At 39.6% G+C, this 18,554-nt stretch overlaps 1 protein-coding gene and 1 pseudogene across 5 annotated transcripts in view; both read right to left on the reverse strand.

Annotated features, from left to right (window-relative positions):
- UPF1 (UPF1 RNA helicase and ATPase) overlaps positions 1-18,142 on the reverse strand; it is a 35,180-nt gene extending 17,038 nt beyond the window's left edge. For 2 of the 5 annotated variants that reach the window (XM_032217142.1, XM_032216911.1), the window contains exons 1-14: positions 17,423-18,141; positions 11,103-11,245; positions 9,476-9,565; positions 7,159-7,326; positions 6,834-7,014; positions 6,120-6,281; positions 4,110-4,194; positions 3,882-3,980; positions 3,368-3,485; positions 3,114-3,273; positions 2,891-3,009; positions 2,045-2,209; positions 1,514-1,628; positions 342-485 (exon numbers count right to left, since the gene is read on the reverse strand). In XM_032217142.1, coding sequence (XP_032073033.1) covers positions 342-485; positions 1,514-1,628; positions 2,045-2,209; positions 2,891-3,009; positions 3,114-3,273; positions 3,368-3,485; positions 3,882-3,980; positions 4,110-4,194; positions 6,120-6,281; positions 6,834-7,014; positions 7,159-7,326; positions 9,476-9,565; positions 11,103-11,245; positions 17,423-17,692 — 2,019 coding nt within the window. In that variant the 5' untranslated portion in view covers positions 17,693-18,141. Of the gene's footprint in view, positions 1-341; positions 486-1,513; positions 1,629-2,044; positions 2,210-2,890; positions 3,010-3,113; positions 3,274-3,367; positions 3,486-3,881; positions 3,981-4,109; positions 4,195-6,119; positions 6,282-6,833; positions 7,015-7,158; positions 7,327-9,475; positions 9,566-11,102; positions 11,246-17,422 lie in introns of all 5 variants that reach the window. The other 3 variants (XM_032216985.1, XM_032217066.1, XM_032217190.1) reach the window with 3 other exon arrangements.
- On the reverse strand, positions 1,823-1,986 carry LOC116523751 (annotated as a pseudogene).
- Positions 18,143-18,554: the final 412 nt, after the last annotated feature.

Consider the following 18,554-nt stretch of genomic DNA (forward strand, 5'->3'; position numbering starts at 1 on the left):
ACAATTTAGCATTCGCATGCGGGCAATTGTGCAATGTGCCTCCGTATCTAAAATCTCCCTTTCAAACAATCTGAATTCTTTTCCTGAAGCTTCATGCAGGCCCATCCATTAAAAAAAAAACCCACACATAACCAACCTGCTCAGTACAAACAAAACTCAAAAAGAAAAAAAATACTTAATAAAAAATGGAATTTCTAAATGTTTATTTACTTATTCCTTTATTAAAGTTCTTAACTGCCCATCTCCCTCATAAATGGGCTCTGGGAGGTACGCAATTTATTCAATGAAATTAAACTTTAAAAACCCAATAATTTAAGATTTAATTTTTTTAAGCAGCCTACCTGTTTTGCCCCAAGAACAACAGGCACCATACACTCTGGCTCAGTGGCCTGTGTGCTTTCATCAATCAAAATGGAACGAAATTGCATTTTAGCAAGTCTTGGGTCGCCAGCTCCAACACATGTGCAGCAAATGACATCTGCATTCTAAGGGCGATAAAACAGAAGTGTTTCAGGATTGTTGAACCCCTGCTGGCCCGGGAATCAGACAGGGCCCCTGGCCCGCAGAGTAGGAGGTGCGGCGCCCCAAAGGGCTCTCCTATCCCATGCAAGACAGAAACAACTGTCCCTAGGGCAGCAGCTGAGATAAATTTAGCAATTTAGAATATCCAATTAATCCAAATTTTAGTCAGGTTAACAATAATTTTTCCTACCCAAGAGTCAAAGCAGTGCTTGGGCCAAAAGATTGAGAGGAAACCCGGAGCCAATGGGAAATGGAGGAGTATTATTAGAAATTTCCCCCAGTCTATGGACCAATCAGGCTGTGACAAAACCCACATGTAACCCCTCCCTCGATTCTACTGGAAAATATGGCATATTGCTACGACCAACTGTTCCCAATTCTCTATACCAGTGATGGCTAACCTTTTTGTCCTCACGTGCCCTACACCCATAATGCAATGCACCCCACCCCTCTGCGCATGTGCACATGACGCTCCCGCACATATGCCCTCCCCCGCACCCCGTTTTGGGCCTAGTAAGTCTCCCTGAAATCTCCTGGGACCAAAAAAATGGGGCACGGGGGGGGGGACGACATCGCACCTCCCGCCCTCCCAACGCATGTGCGTGATCCCCACCCCACGTTTGTATGACACCCCCCGCACGTATATGCGCATCTCCCAGGCGCAGAGATCCAAAAATCAGCTGGCCACCAGTGGAACTGAACTGGGCGACTGCTCAGGTGAGGGCCCTGCATGCCACCTGTGGCATAAGTGCCATAGGTTCGCCATCACGGCTCTATACTAAGCTATGATACGGCTTCCTTGCATTGTGTGCTGTACCCGCCAGGATTTCATTGCTGAAGAGTGTTTGGAGATAGGATCACTCTTTGTTTTTGCTGCCCTGAAGATGAACAAGGACACAGCTTACCTATCTGCATCAGAGGAATCTTGAGCACAGAGTAATCAAGTCCTGTGAGGAACCAGGACAGCAGCTAAGTACAAGGAAATGATTACCATTAGCAATTCCCGCTCAGCTGTTCGTTTAAGTGCTCGGTAGCGCTTCTCATCAGCGGATGACAGTTCCCCAGTCTCATCTTTCAGTTGCTGCAGTTTCTGGAGCTCTGGCATGCTGAGAAACAAAATATGCACTACTTAGGATGCTGTAAGGGCAGGAAATGTTACAACTATCCTTGTTTCATCAAGTTGCATCCTGCTTTTAAGGTATCACAATTCAAAGGCAACAAGAACAAAACACTGAGGTGTTAGCCACAATAGGAATAAAGGCAGTACTTAAGACAAAAAATAAATGCAATCTTCGGTCTCAAAAGCTAATCTGCAGACACAAAGAAATTCTTTCCTTTTCATAAACTCAACCCTAGAGCAAAGAACTCTTAGCAGAATATCTAAAGCTTAAGGCTTGTGGAAAATATGAAAATATGATCCATCAGATAATACACTTGATCTTAGCCAAAAGGCTGAGAAGTGAATGAATGAATGAATGTAAGAATAAAAATACCGGCAAGACCATTTCCAGTAATGTCTTACCTATCCATATTCCTGATCTGGTTATGCAGTGCTAAGAAAGAGACAGGTGAATCAATGGCCTCGCGGCTCTTTGCACACAGACGCACCACCTTCAACCCCGTCTGATGTATTTTTTCGGTCAGCTGGTCCACAGCAATGTTACTTGGGGCACAAACCAGCACAGGCCTTTGAAAACAGCACGAAACTATGATTAGGTGAAAAACTGAGAGCAAACAATTCCATCCAACCAAAACGTTCTCCTTTTTTATTATATTTGGGTAGCACTTGCAAAAATATAATTTTAATGCAAATAAAGGACTAATAGAGATTACAAAAACAGATCTGCCAATATTAGATTTTTATCTTGCCTTTATTACTTGATAAATAATTCAAGGCAGCAAAAGTACATAATACTTCCTCCTCCTCCTATTTTTCTCACAACCACTACCCTGTGAGGTGAGCTGACCGAGAGAAACTGGCGCAAAGTCACCTAGCCAACATTCATGCCTAAAAGGGGACCAGAACTCACAATTTCCTGATTTGTAGGCCAGCTCCTTAACCACTACACCAAAGTGGCTCTTATTAAGGACAGCACACAAGCGTCCACAATGAAGATTAACAGATTCATGGTTGAGTGAAAAATGCAACCACACTTAGCCCATCTCTGACCTCTTGGCATCTGAACAGAAGCATTTAGACTTTTTGAAAGTTTTGATAGGATGTCAGAGATGGCAGCTGCATGGTCAAAATCCCATCTCCTTTTATGAGTGTCACATCCACATTCCAATGCACAGATCTTTAATCATAGATTACAGTAAATCTATTCTGCCCTCTGGGTTGTGAACTAGTGTGTCCTTTCTCTCTTACCCATTCCCTTGCCTTGCCAGGTGATACACAATTGTGGCTGATGTCACAGTCTTGCCTGTGCCAGGGGGCCCCTGAATAAGACTCAAGGGACGCTGCAAAACAGTCTTCACTGCATACACCTGACAATAAAAGGAAAGAAGACTGTGAAGTCAAACAGGTTATAAACCCAACACCTGAAACTCTTTAATTCCAATTCCTGGGTTTGCTGTGGAACAGGACAAACCTGAGAATGGTTGAGATCAGGAAGTCCTTGTGCTGTGAAGCGCTTTGGCAACTGACATTTAATTATAACGTCTTCCACCTCATGACCCAGAAGTTTGTGATAGATGTAGCCAGAAACTGATGTTTCATCCACAGCAAATGTTTTTAGGGCACTCTGCATTCTGAAAAAGAGAGGCACAAGTGTGCACTTTGGCCGTCTCACCCTCTCCCAAAAAGCAAAATCAAGAGTTGCTCCCCAACTAAAACTGCACCAACCTATCAAAGGATGTTGATTTCCATACAAAATCCACTTGGAAATTGTGAGTCACTTCCACAGGAGCACCAACACTACTTCTCAACTCAATTGCAATTTCATCACCGTAATCTACGAAAGCTTGTTAAGCAGTAATTTCAGAAAAATATAAGGCACTAGGTGCCTTCTCATTGCTGCACATAGACTGATACATAGCTTTACAGAAACATATTTTATTTATTTAATTCATTATTTACATGAAGGCTCATAGTATATTATTAGAATCTACAACCACTATTAATGGCCTGGAAAGATAACCAGGCAGAGAATTATAGCTAAGTTGAATGTTAACAGAGGCAAAACCAACAAGTTAATTTAATTTAATTTTTTGCATGACCATCAAGTTCTAAGATAGTGCAGGGAAAAAAGATATTGTCATTCACAATTCTACTACAAAAATCTGGCAGTAGATCCATTTGCCAGCTAGTACATTCTCATTCTGCATCTTCCTCCATCTTGTGAAATTAAAAAGGATACTATCAGGAACTTTAATCACATGGCCAATTCCTTTCCACAGTGGGGCCAAGTCTCCTTTGTATCTCAGGCAGATCTCATCCCCTTGCATCAAACGCATATCTAAGGAGACAGTAAATAACTTTGAATATTTTTTGAAGATAGCACTGTATATGGTATCATCTGCCCACTGATTTTTATTAACCCAATCCACTTCTTTAAATTTATTGATATTGCTAATTCCAGTCTGACCTGAATCAGTCTTTGGCAGGGTGAAGTAGGCAATCCTTTTCTTGTTCAAACCAAGATCCCATCTCACAGTAATGTTGTCTTGAGTCTAAAATAAAGAAAGATTAATTCTTTATTTTTTTATTCTTTAACTAGAATCAAAGCTAATATGGCCTTTTGTCTCCTATTTTATTCCAATGAATGGATCACTTATATAAAAAGATTTGTAATCTTCTTTGCTGACTTTTTTTTTGAAATATGCTCACTTCAATGCTTGCTGGAAGATTTCAAATGCATCGGTAAGAACAATATTAAGGGGACTGATTAATCTGATTAATCCAGTGGAGCTGCTTCTCATTCATAGATAACTGCTCTTTTCTTTTCCTATTCACTGTCTAGTTGTCTTCTTCTCATTTGATTATTTGCAAACGCACAGAATCCACATGCAGCTTTAGAACTATCAGACTGCCCACTTCTAATCTATTAATAGCCCACCTTTTTGCCAGATTATATTTGCTGCAATGCCTGTTGCTTTCTACTGAAGAACAATACACGCATATAGCAGATCACCCTGTCTGTACTCAGAGACTTTAAAATAGAACAGAATACAAATTAAATAATTTGGAAAAAAATATTCTTCAAGGAATACAGAACAACTCTCTCAACAAACCACTCATCAAAAGCAGCTCAACTATAACAAAAACAATCTGTAAAAAATATAACACTGAAGCTACCAATAGAGGCCCATGTATTCATGATGCTGAAATGAACATGTAACCATTTACAATGCCCAGTGCAAGCAGATAAAGTTGCATTACACAAGTTGACATTTCCATCTGTCAAGATACAAGCTTCACCTATTTGTCTTACAGTGAAAGCTATGGCTTTCTCAGCAGTAATGCATGGCTGTGAGAGTTAGACCATAAGGAAGGCTGAGTACGAAGAATTTAGGCTTTCAAACTATGGTGCTGGAGAAGACTCTTGAGAGTCCCTTGGACTGCAAGGAGATAAAATTAGTCAATCCTAAAGGAAACCAACCCTAACCGTCCTTTGGAAAGAGTTGAAGCTCAGATGCTCTGGCCACCAAATGAGAAGAGAGGATTCATTGGAAAAGACCTGTATATTGGGAAAGATGGAAGGCAAAAGGAGAAGGGGACAGCAGAGGAGGAGGTGGTTAGATAGTGTCATTGATGCAATGAACATGAATTTGGGCAAACTCTGGAAGAGAGGACAGGGGAGGCTGGCATTCTATGATCCATGGGTCTCGTATGGTATGGGAGCAGCTCTGCAGCGGACAAAAAAGCTCTACAGAGAATCATTAAAACTGCCCAGAATATCACGGGGCTCCAGCTACCAACCCTGGATGACATCTTCGCATCTCGCTGATTGAAGAAGTTGCAAAACATTCTCAGGGACTCTTCCCATCCTGCTTATAATCTTTTTAGACTGTTGCCTTCTGGCAGAAGATACAGAACAATTAAAACTAGGATCACAAGTCTTCTGAATAGCTTTTATCCCAGAGCTATAATTGCACTCAACAATGAATTCAATGGCCACCATCAGTGAGCTATTGGACAGCACTACTTGGTCTCTTGTGTGGATGCTTGGGTGGTTTAGGGGCAGGAAAGTTTTTTGATGGGTGGGTGGGTGGGGGTGTGTGTTTGGGGATTGTGTGTGTTGGGCCTGGTCTCTGGGTGTTATGTGAATTTTGTTGTATGTGTAAACTGTGTATATACGTACAATGACAATAAAGTAAAGTAAAGAGTTGGACATAACAGCAACTGATCAAATCTTCTGCTTAAAAATTATATCAGACAAACATAGTAATAACTACCCAACATCAACACCAGGACTCAATGACTAATGGAACTATGGATATGGTGCTTCAAAATATTTATATCAACTATATTTCAAATCCCTTCTAAACTTACAGTCTTTCAAAAGCTTACTCTCACAACCCACCCACCCCAACATACTGTTCAGGGTCACCAATCCAAACTATTTCAAGGGGCTGCTTCGTTTTATCCATTTTACCTGAGATTCCTTCAATTTCTTGTCATAGTCTGCTTCAAGCTTGACCAGAGGACCAAAGATGTTCTGGTATTGATAAGCATCTTCATATCTAAGGAGGACATGCTGTGGCTCTTCATCAACCCCAGGCTTTTCCAGGTCCTCCAAAGTAGCAGATGGGTTCTCCTGCAATCACAGACAACAGGATGCTAAACCCAACTTCTCCAGCTGGTTTATGGGAATCCTTCTAAGATGAGGGAACTAAATACTAGGAATATCTTATCACATACATTAAATCACAAAACAATGAAATGCAAAGCATGCCCATTTAAATTACTAAATGTAAGGATATTTCAAAGAAAAACAGGCCATATCCACTTTTGACAAAAAATCACCCAGAAATCCTAATTATATACTACAGGAAAGAATACTGTTGTGCAGATTGTGCAAATTCTCCTCAATCTGCAGAATTCATCTTTTGCTGATTAGGATGAAGGCATGAATCTAGACAAAGCTTCAAACCCCCAACAACTGGTCTTCTTATTTAACCACCTTGCTGGTTTTAGTATTCAAAACTTTAAGAGCATTCTTCACAGTCCAAAATCTTGATTTAAAAAGAAACCAAGGATACTCAGGAAGCTGAATTCTGAACCCAGTATTATCTGTCTACCTGTCCCAAATATATCTGCTTTAGCTCCCATTTTCTCTCCATTCACAGCCTGAATCTCTCAAACACACCTTCCACAGTTCTTCTAGTTTATTAATTTGCTGAGCTGTGATCTGCCGGGCCCTCAGTTGTTCCTGTTCTGAAGGAATTTTGACTAGCCAGGAAAGGAAGCAGCGATCCTGAATCAAAGGCTGCCACTGTGAGCTGTCCCAATTGATGTCCTTTAAGCTGCTCTGGCTGGCACAAGGCTGCCTGCACAATTAGGATATGAGAGACATATATTAGACAAACACAAAAAGTATAACTCAATTAAAAACTACATTAAAATATATACTTAATAGTTTCTTGTGATCATCATTCAAATAATTTATTTCTAAAAAGCAAAAATTCTTTTACCTGCATAACAAAACGACCACAGAGTCAGCTTTGGCCGGGATGAAGCCAAGAAGAAACACATTACGGCAGCCACAATTGTAGCATTCCAAGACAGTCTCGCCCAGAGGACCATCCTTATGAAGAGTCACTTCTTTGCACTTGGCTCTCACAAGATGGTTCACAATGTGACTGACAAAAGACAGAAACATTGCAAAACAATGATTGCACAACAAAAGTTTTATTTGAAATGTTAGCAGAAAACTATTTATATTGGAAAAACAAAATAAAGTACAATTCAGAGTAAAAGAATTGGAAGGGACCTTGGAGGTCTTCTAGGCAACCTCCTGCTTAAACAGGAGACTCTATGCCATTTCAGACAAACGGCTGTCCAGTCTCTTCTTAAAAGCCTTCAGTGATGGAACATTCTTCACAGTCCTCAACTTTTGAAGGCAAGCCATTCCACTGACTAATTGTGATGTTAGGAAATTTCTACTTAGTTCTAGGTTGCTTCTCTCCTTGATTAGTATCCATTGTTTCCCGTCTTGCCTTCTGGTACTTTGGGAAATAGGTTGAAACACACACACCCCTTCTTTGTGGCAGCCTCTCAAATATTGGAAGATTGCTATCATGGCACCCCTAGTCCTTCTTTTCACTAGACTTTCTTCTTTTCACTAGAATTCAAGTAAAGAGGATATTTATTTTATATCCTGTCTTGTTTTACAAATTAACTGGGTAACAGGAGGAACAATGTGAAGGTCTTACTGAACTTCCTGAGACAGTCATGATTAGCAAGATATATCAGCCAGCTGATACTCCATGTTCTAGTCCTGCCTTACCCATGAAAGCCAGCTGAGTGACTTTCGGCCAATAGCTCTCGCTCAGACCAACCCACTCCACAGGGTTGCTATTGTGGGGAAATAGGAGGAGGAAGGAGTATAGTGGATGTTCAACACCTTGAGTTATTTATAAAAATAATGAGGAAATATAAACAAATAACATGTGGCAAGTGAAGCCTTCAGAGATATACTTTTCCTCAGGCACTTATGCACTACCACCATTCAAGTTAGATGATTTAACAGAATTTACTTGCAAATGCCTTTGGAAGTAGTGCTTAATGCAATTAGCTCAGCTGTTCATGGAAAACTGGCAGCTAAACCGTGTGACACTAATACAGTATTCATTGCATTGGTTATTGATGTATCTTCAGATCCAATTCAAAGTGCAGTTTTTGATCTTTAGAACCATAACTGCCTGGACCCCAGCTCTCAGGCCAGCTACATCTGTGTCAAGAGTCTTGCTCTTAAAAACCTTCACAAAGGCCCTACTAATGAAGAGTGCTAGTGCCAGCAATTTGATAGTGTTGAAAAAGGGGGCTTTTCAGTACAATCCCCATGCTCTAGTATAAATTGGTATGTCCATCTCTGCAAACTTTCAACAGCAGCAAAAACCTATTTGCTTTGTGTTGTTTCTTGACTACTACATGATACATATACTGTAGTCTGTTAAGTTGTTAATTTTAACTTGGTTCACGACACAGGTAGCCTTGATCACAATTGGGTCTGGAATTTCCACTAATAAATAAGGCAATTGTTAAGCGAGTCATGCCCAATTTTACCACCATTTTGCTCTGGTCATTAAATGAATCAGTTATTAAGTCCACTCAAGTTCCCCCGTAGATTTGTTTGTCGGAAGCCAGCTGGGAACGTCACAAATGGCAACCTGACCCAACATGTTGCAACTGTCATAAATATATGCCAGTTGCCAAGTGCTCAAATTTTGATCAAGTGATCATGGGGACAACGCAATAGTTACAAGGGCAATGAGCGGTCATGTCATTTTTTTCAATGCCACTGTAACTTCAAACAGTTGCCAAATGAATGGTTATAGGTCAAGGACTACCTGTATTTAAGTCAAATACTATTCATTACTGATTCCTACTGCTATTGTTATTTCTCTATATTGTATTTATAATACATTAAGGGATTATATGTTATGAAATACTTTTGTGTACATAATAGAAAACACCCTTATGGGGACTTAGCTCTAACAAGTGTGCCCTACTAAAATGTTGGTAAAGTTAAAGCCATGTTGTAGAAAGCATTTTGAAGCGAGACTGAATTTTTGCAGAAACTGAGAAGTCCCATAATTCAACAATAGAGTACAAATACTTATATTCAACAGGGACCTAGGATCAATTGGCACAAGTTCTCCTTCAAGATTTTAAATAGTTGCTAACAGCGAAAGTGGATCAATTACTTGAATTAGCACCTGAAAACTTTCTATGTTCATACATTTAACAGAAGTGAATTATGTTCTCTTTGTGAATGTGAATATTTACCTGCCAGAGGTATTCCCACGTCCATTGCAGAACCACTTCTTGCTGGTGTTACAATAGACCACGCAAGCTGGATCATGGATGCCACAATAGCTAAAGAAAACATAGAGGGACCATAGCTGTAAATCAATTCTACTTCAAGGAAAGGAAATCAATGACACTCGCCCATACAAACTGATTAAGGAATTACAAAGACTACTATGTCACTGTTTCTGAAAGCTGGCAGCAGCATTAACAACGTTTTGGACATTATACTATCCACAACATGCCCTCTATGGCAATAAAGCTCCTTGTGATCAATGCCAAACATCATAGCATAGCATCAGTGGTGGGTTGCAGACAGTACACCCCGGTGTGCGCATATCGGAGCCAGCCCGGAGCACCGGATACCATTCTGGTACAGTGCTTCGTAGGGCCCACCCGCCTGAGCTGCTTACCGGTGTTTAAAGGCTTCTGCGCTTCCGCGCAGGCGCATACAGCACCTGCGTGATGCTCCGCGGAGCAGATGGAGTGTTGCAGAGCATCACACAGGCACTAAGATGCGCGCTGCGCACGTCCATGAGGACGCCGTTGGCCCCGGAACCACTGCCGTTGGCCCTGGAGCGGGATTTCAAACCTACCACTGCATAGCATACTTTATTGGCCAAGTGTGATTGGACACACAAGGAATTTGTCTTTGGTGAATAAGCTCTCACTGTACATAAAAATTTATCCATCAAGAATCATAAGATAAAACATTTAGTGATAGTCATAGGATACTAAAAAAAACCAAATCATACTAGGAAACTAAATAAAACAATATAAATCATAAAGATACAAGCAACAGGGTTATAGTTGTAAGTAGGAGGAGATAGGTAATAGGAAGGATGAGAAGAATAGTAATACAGTCAACATAAGCACTGCAGCTTAAAAAGTATGTTCAGACATTCAAAATGCATTGTTAAGAGAATTCCACTTATTCAGCTAAACACTGCAGAGTATGGCATAACCAAACCAATTTAATCTTCCGAGCTTCAGAAAAACAGAATAATAGAGTGGGAAGGGACCTTGAAGGTCTTTTAGTCCAACCTTCTGCTCAAGCAGAAAACTATACCATTTCAGACAAATGATTGTCCAATCTCTTCCTAAAAATCTCCAGTGTTAGAGCACCCACAACCTAAGGAGGCAGTAAAGCATAAATGCAATATTCTTAGAGAGCCAGAAGCAAGGTGTTAGAAAATGATCTGATGCACTAAGGCATCTTAAAGGTTCTGATATAAAACTACATAAAACATAGAATAAGAGCATTTAGGTTCAAAAAAAGGCAACAGCAATCCCATCTGAATAAAGGACTGGACCTCATACAAGATCATTAATTTTAATATAACCTAACAGGAACCTACTGTAAATCCTTTAATCGACTGATAAAAACCATTTTCTCAATCCCGGCATACATGTGCAGGTTCTATGTGAGGGCATAAATATATCCCAGAAGCCTAAGGAGAGAGTCACTAGATACTGGTTCTAGATTATGATGGCAAAATGGCATGGGAAATGAAAAAGTAAATCACTCACTAGCCACAGGGAGAAAGCTTCCCCAATGTGTTAAACTGATGCCCTATTCTTATAACACCAGCCTCTACTATCTCACCTGCAGGCATGTACAGGCAGGTCCTTGGTGTAATAAGTGTCTTCCTCGTCTTCTTCAAAATTGAGCTCAGCAAGAAGTTGGCTGGTTTTAGGCACATTATCATCCACTGCCCCATTCTGGAGGATGCCATCTGGTCCATTTACCTGGAGTTACAACAAAACAAAACAAAAAGTAATATATGCAACTGTAATTTATTTTTTTTAAAAGCAAGTCATACAGGTTTTTTTTAAAAAGGATACATCATACATCAACGCCAATTTACAAGCATGTGTACAGAATCTTGAATTATGTTCAATAAACATTGTGATAACCTTTCAAGAAATGCTATTTTTTAAACAGAAGTGGAAAAAAAGTTTTCTGAACAATAGCAACATTTGGTTCTGATTACTGCCCCTTTGTTGTATTTCCTCTTCTATCAGCAGTTTCAAATCCTACCTTTTCTTAAAGTATCCACAATACACTTTAAGAATTATGCCACTAAAAGAAAAACAGTCTCCTCTTCAGGCATCTATCCTCTTCTAAAATCACAGAAAGAGATTTCACCAGGTTCTTCCTTAATTCTATTGCTTTGATCTACCCCGTCACAAGGCTATCTAGAAAGCCCCAATTCACAAGTTTCCTAAGCAATGATATAGCATCACTGAAAATTTTGAAATCCACCCATAGATTTTATGAGACCGGAAAATTTTTGCCTTCTAAACAAGCATGGGAACATCTGCAATTATTTAAACATTTGTCTGGTATACATTTTTTGTCTGGTCACTCAGAGTTAACAGAACTGAAGCAATGGCTAAAGTGCTAACAATATTGACTTATTCTTCCCAATTTCTTTAATCCCCCTCACACCCCAGTACGTGAAGGTTAGCCCTTGGGAAAGGCCCCAATTTAGGAACCCTAATCTTGCTGGTGCATAATAATGATTTCCTTCAGAAACTCTCAACATAAGTGGATCTACCAATGTTTCATATATTCTTCAATGAGAAATTTGATTTCTGCTTTCATCTCTTATATGGTAAGTCATTCTGATTCAATGTGTGGGTGGTCCTGGAAGTCAAATAAATACTAGCTATCACTAATGGCAAAAGGAGGAATCTCATTATTTATATACATACATACATATATAGTTACATCTTCAATAAGAGATTGGGTCAGATCTTTTAAAGGATTATAGTCTTAGAGAATACTATATTTCAAGAGGCTAATAAAGGAATAATTATCAAAACAAATAACCACTAGAATTATAGGAGGGGGAGAGAACGTAAGGCCAACAAGTGCCATCCTTAATGCCAAAAGCTCTCCATATTCATTTAAAAAATTAAACAAGTGTTAGTATCAGCTTTGTGGTAAAATATCCCTAGGTATTACATAGGCTATATAAGTATTATTAATTATAAAAAGTGATGGTTATCAATCTTGTTTGGAAATACCAATTAGATGAAGTCACACTAAGGTGTGCAGGATCAAATCTACATATATTCATTAATGGTCTTGCAAACCATTTAAATATGTTCTTCAAAAAAAAAAAAAAAAAGGAGCCAGAAAAACTTCAGCACTGCAGTACCATTTTAAGAATCAAGGGCGCAGCAGCAGTACCAAATTACATGAACTTAAATATCATTTTACTTTATTACATATGCAACTCCAGTCCCCCCCATTAAACTTTCTAATACCTTCCCCAAGAAACATGATTTTTTAAAACCAGCATGGACTTACTGTTGGTCCATAACATTATGCACCATAACATTATTGTGCAATAATGTTTTTTACAAAGCTTTTCCAGTTCAGGAAAATATTGTTAAGAAAATTAATAATAATAAATGGCTGTCAAAACAAATATATTATGTAGATCTGGCAGTTTCAAAGTTTAATCAATGTTTTTTAGACTACTTCAACGAAGTTAGGAGAAAAACATGTCATTATGAATAAAACTACAATAGAGTTAGAGAATAGTAATTCCTAAAAGTTCATCCTGCAACTTAACATATATTTACTTAGAGAAAAAAATTGAACTAACTTCTAAATAAATATGTTCCTCAAACATCTACAGCATATGAAGTTTCCAAAAGAAGCAAGACAAAACAGTTTATAGAGCAACCTATGATTGCTCCTTCGGCAGGCAAATCTAAGAAGGGACAGCACCACAAAACTCAGGTACAAGATATAATTACACATAATCAGATATATGGAGACAATGGATGATCCAGAAGAGATTCAGAATGGCAATGGATGATCTCAGTTTCTAGCAACTGCAATAGCTACAAGTCTGCAGGCACAAAACAAAATTAAAATATTGTAGAAAACAAATGATACTTTACTAGTTTACTAGGTAATTCTTAAGTTCAAAATTATGTCTCAAGCCCATCCAATCTTTAGTCATAAAACACAGTAATCTGACAAATCCATTTGAGGAATACAAATGTATGCATATGTAACTATAATTTCCATATGTAATTTACATAAGCAAACTATAATTACATGCAAAAGCAAAAAATTGCTCAAACATGGGGCTCACTCTTTCCCTTCCATACAAATAAGAAAAATAAACTAAAATCTAATATGTTGCTGTATATTTGATGAACACTTTTTGGTGATGATAGACTGCAGTTAACATTTTTGGATAGTATATTAAGAAACATGGTGGACAGGGTATTCTGGAATTTTTCTTTCATTTTTTGGATTACCAATATAATTAAGCCTATTTTAAGATTCATATTACAGATCTTTGTCTAAATTTCTTGTCAAAATAGTAGAGTAGCCCATGTTGGATTGGGCTCTTCAGACCACAAAAAAGGATTTAGTATCACAGATTGCCTATTTCCTTCATGATGAACAGTAGGCTATAAAAACTGCCTGCTTCCCCCCATCTGTTTGAGAAAGCCATAATTATCTTTAAAACAGATTTTCTAATCTTATGTAAAGCTAAATAAAGACTCTTCTAACTTGAAAACCAATTTATTTTTTCCCTGTTATGTTAGGTAAGGAGAGTGAAAAGCAATATTAGAGTTCTGAGGACATCTTCTTGTTCATATACATAATATTGCAATTTTGTATTATATGCAATTCAGGGTAATATTTTCAGTTTAAAATAAGAACATTTTGTAAAAATATTGCCCCCATGATTTTTAAAGGATTATATCTCTCAGATGCCTTAGCCTACACAGCTAATTGATCAAAACCATCCCTTAAAGCCTCAGCATCTGAAGTGACCTACACCGACCTACCCATAACCATGAATATTATAACCTATTAGTGTAAGAAAGCCACTGAAGTAGTTATTTACTTGATTTTCCAGTAGTGAAAAATTATGGAGAAGATCAAAAGACATGTAGACATAACATGTTGAATAGAAAGCTGTGCGCCTAAGTATTTTACTTGCAGGGTTTTCCATTCACATTTTTTATGAGCCAGCAAATATAACAATATGTTTAATTCTTTCCATGTTAAGGCAGAATACATGCAGAAGTACTATCTGTTACTTATACAGATGTAGTACAGAAAATAGCAGAAGTTTTAAATTTCTGAATCTTGCAAACAGCTGTTGCTAGGTAAATCAAACACCAGTATGTTTATTACCCTAACGTAACCAGATTCTAATTTTTAAAAATTATTTCAAGATTATTCAGAACCGATTCCTAACTTAGTCTGGAGTACTCATGTTGAAAAATACTGGAAAAGATAGACTGAAGACTTTCAAAATCAGAAATAATCCAATTCTCATTCTTTACAGAAATATTTTTTCCCCAAAAGGATCTTTGAGAAAATCACTTTCCCAGAATGAATGTCTGAAAAATTACTTAAATGCGAATATATTTCCCATTCCAAATGTTCTGACAGCCCAGGCATGGGAATCTCCTTATTTCCATATTCAGCTATTCTGTAAGTAGATGGAGATTTTAAGACTGTGATGGGAAACTTGCTCAGATCAACACCAGAAGCCATAAATATTGTGACTATATGTACCTTCATCCAATTCACAGAGCTAACACTTTTGTTTTGGTAGGAGGCAACACAGAAACTAAGCAGTGATAGGTTTGGTTAGCATCTCTCAGTCCTCTAGGGCAAGCCTCGGAAGTAAAACAAACATCCTGGAAGAAAGCAATGACAAGCCACTTCTGTATGGCTGCCCAAAAAACTATTTAATGAAGACAAAGGTGATTTTCCTTTTAACAGGAAACAGTACAACACCATGTCTTGTGTTACTAACACTTAAAAAATATACCTTTCATCATTAGCCAACCTGAAGACCCTTTTTATTAATATAGCAATAGACTTTCCACAAACAGCATACAACTGCTTTAAGTTTATGATGGGTTTCAATAGTGAAATTGAGTTTAGAGAAAGAAAATAACCAAGAGTAAGGAAAAAGAATATGCTACATATAGTCTCTTCTTGACCCTGACGTCCCCTACACATTTCAAAACCCTCTTCTGGGGAATTAAGCAAGCATACTATGTTTTGAATGCCATTCCTATTTTATTCCTATATGGGAATTAAATCTGGCGAAGAAAATGAGGCAATGTTCTTCATTACAGCAGTGAAACTACAAAACAGAAAATTTTAGAAAGGCACCACAAACCTATGGCATATCCATAAAACTCACATCTGTATGGAATTCTATCCTTACATATTCGCAAAACTTCAAATGACTTGTCCAGAACAAGATGATTAAACCACCTAAAGGAATTACATTAGAGAAAATCTGACCTAAGATGCAAAACTGAGTACTACACTCTACTGTTAAACAGAACAAAGGACAAAAATGCAGATTAAAATCATCTCTTTAACAAGGTGGCATTTCCTTGGAAAAGGTGTTAATTATACATGTACACACCTTGCCCCCAGTTGAGGCCTCACCCAATTACTCAGAAGTTAAAGTACTATCTTATGCTGTTCTAGCCACAATTAATACCTATGATAGAACACCTTATCCTTAATTGAGAGATAAATCTTCCCTTAATCTATAAAGAACTTCTGTGGGTACATATTCTACTGCCACTTGTCTAAAATTATGTTTTTCTCCTTTTTTAAAAAATTGGTCAACCCAAGGCGGCAGGCACACTTTATACTACAATTTTCCTTACCATGATAAAATATTTTTATCACAATACATATACATTTTTCCATTTTCCAAGTATATACATAATCCCCAGTTGTGTTTTTACTGCTTTAAGCACTAAACGTTTAGAGTTTAAATCCAGATCCTACATTCTGTCCCAAAGATGATTTAACAAGTTATCTTTACAAGAATTCTTAAAAAGGCCATGCAAGAAAATCACAGAAACTGAGAATTTTCCAATCACTTTCTTGGAAACCACTATGCAAATTCAATGCCTCACTGACTTCAATGCAGTCTTCTGTCAAACAGGTGCACATAATGCTACTTTAAAGTGTACAAAGAAGGTACAAGTTAATAACAGCTTGAAGACAAATGATTTACACACCAGCCTGAAATCAAACTTAGTTGCCACTAAGACTCATTGAAAAGCCATTATAATTCTAGCATCTAACTAAACTATTCCAGCCAATTTTCTCACTACTAAGCTTTGCCTCTTAATCAGGGGAATGAGTTTTTTTTTTAATTTAGCAACTTCCGCAGCCTGAAACAGTTTGAAAGTCACTGGCGCAGCAAACAGGTTCAATGTATCATTGGGCCCTTTTCTTTTGATAAAAGTCATAGTTACCCAACTGAAACACGTAGATAGGTGTAACTGGCAAATACACATAAATCTACACATATCTGAAAGCAATTCATTACTTTCATACTTAATCATATCATGCATGGGCATTATAATTCTGTAATGCACGTTGCCCGCATCTGTTCCCTTCCTAGAAAAGGCTACTTTGAGCAACAAAATATAAAAAAATAAAATAAAAGAGGTTTTATCGGGACGAGGAGTCTTTTCATGATCTTGGGAAGTCTAGAACAGAAATATTAGTCTGACGTGGCAGAGTTCTCTGCTTGAGCAGAGGGTTGGACTAGAAGACCTCCAAAGCCCCTTTCAAGCTCTGTTATTCTGTAAATGTACATACGAGGAATATCTCTCTGGCGTATTCTTTTCAATAAGCACTAAGGCTAAAGTTACAGGCTTTCCTATTAAGCTCTGGGGCAATTTTTAAACAAGTCTAGAATCCAAGCTTCTAGAAGCAACTCAACCTCTTTGCCTCTCCCACTCGGGACCTGCAAGCTGTCCTTTTATCCCGCGCCAAGTGCCACACATACAAGACGTGGAGTTTAAAAGTTAGCCTCCCACTCGTCCCTTCCCCCCCATCTCTTCCCCGCCTGGCGGTTCCAACTCTTCCTCACCCTTCGCGGGCCTCACCTGGGCATCCAGCTGTCCCGGAGCGACGACGGAAGGCGCCCCCCCTGCGCCCACTCCGACGCCACCCCCCGGGAGTCCCGGGGTCCCTGGCGCGACGACGCCTCCTCCGCTCCCGGAGCCTCCTCCGGGCGGCGTTTGAGTCTGGCTGGGCAAGGTGAAGTCGGTGAACTCGAACTCGGAGCCTTGCGTGTCAGCGCCCAGCAGCTCGGCCTCCTCGGTGTCGAGGAAAGTCAACGTCTGCGAACTGGGCCCGTAGGCTTCCACACTCATGATGTCGGAGGCGGCCGTTCCAGGTCTTCCTCGGCCCTTCTTTTCTCTTTTCCCCTCACGGAGGAGGAGGTGGAGGAGACGACGGCGGCGACCGCGTTGGCAACGGCAAGCTTGGCGGGTTTCCTTCTTTTTCTTGAGGCCCCGTCAGAACGAGCGCGAGGCTTATTACCTTAGCCGCGTTCTGCGCCTGCGCAGAACTTTAGGCCTCAACCGTCGACCCGAGCCAGACGCTCTAACAACGGATGAGCCAATGAGCAGGCGGCTGACCGTACGCCCGAGAGCCGCGAGCTGAGATGAGAGAAGGGAAAAAGATTAGCCCCCCCCCTTCCTTAGTGCGCACGCGTCTTGGGCTCCGCGCGCCTGCGCCAACTCAAACTGGCTGAGAAGGCTAGTGAGTACAGTAGGAAAAGGAGGTTTTGAGAGGTGGCAGCCGCGCAGGTAAAAGCAGCGGAACGAGGGGAGAAGGGGGCGACACGCTCTTTTATAGCTCCGCCCCGGCGCGTTGACGCACACGTCGACTCGCCAATCAAACTCTCACTGGGGGGGAAAGGAGTTGTCTCCGATGGCCAATCAGAACAGAATTCGAAAGTCAAGAAAAGCGGGGTGAAGGTAGAAGATCGATCCACGCGGAAAAGGGAGAAAGGCGGGAGAATAAGCACCGACTAGCCAATTAGGACGCGCGAATCCAAGAAGCGCGCGTATGAGACAATATGGACACGTCCTCCCAACACGCCAATCAGCTTTGCCCCGCCTATTTTATCCCCGCTTCCTCAAGATTAAAAAAAACCCACCTATAACATGAACTGTTTTTAACTTTTATTAAATAAACATCATGACAAAGCCAGAAAGGTCGCACTATGTC

The sequence above is a fragment of the Thamnophis elegans genome, chromosome 1 (genome assembly GCF_009769535.1).
Source record: "Thamnophis elegans isolate rThaEle1 chromosome 1, rThaEle1.pri, whole genome shotgun sequence".
Classification (NCBI taxonomy): Eukaryota; Metazoa; Chordata; class Lepidosauria; order Squamata; family Colubridae; genus Thamnophis; species Thamnophis elegans.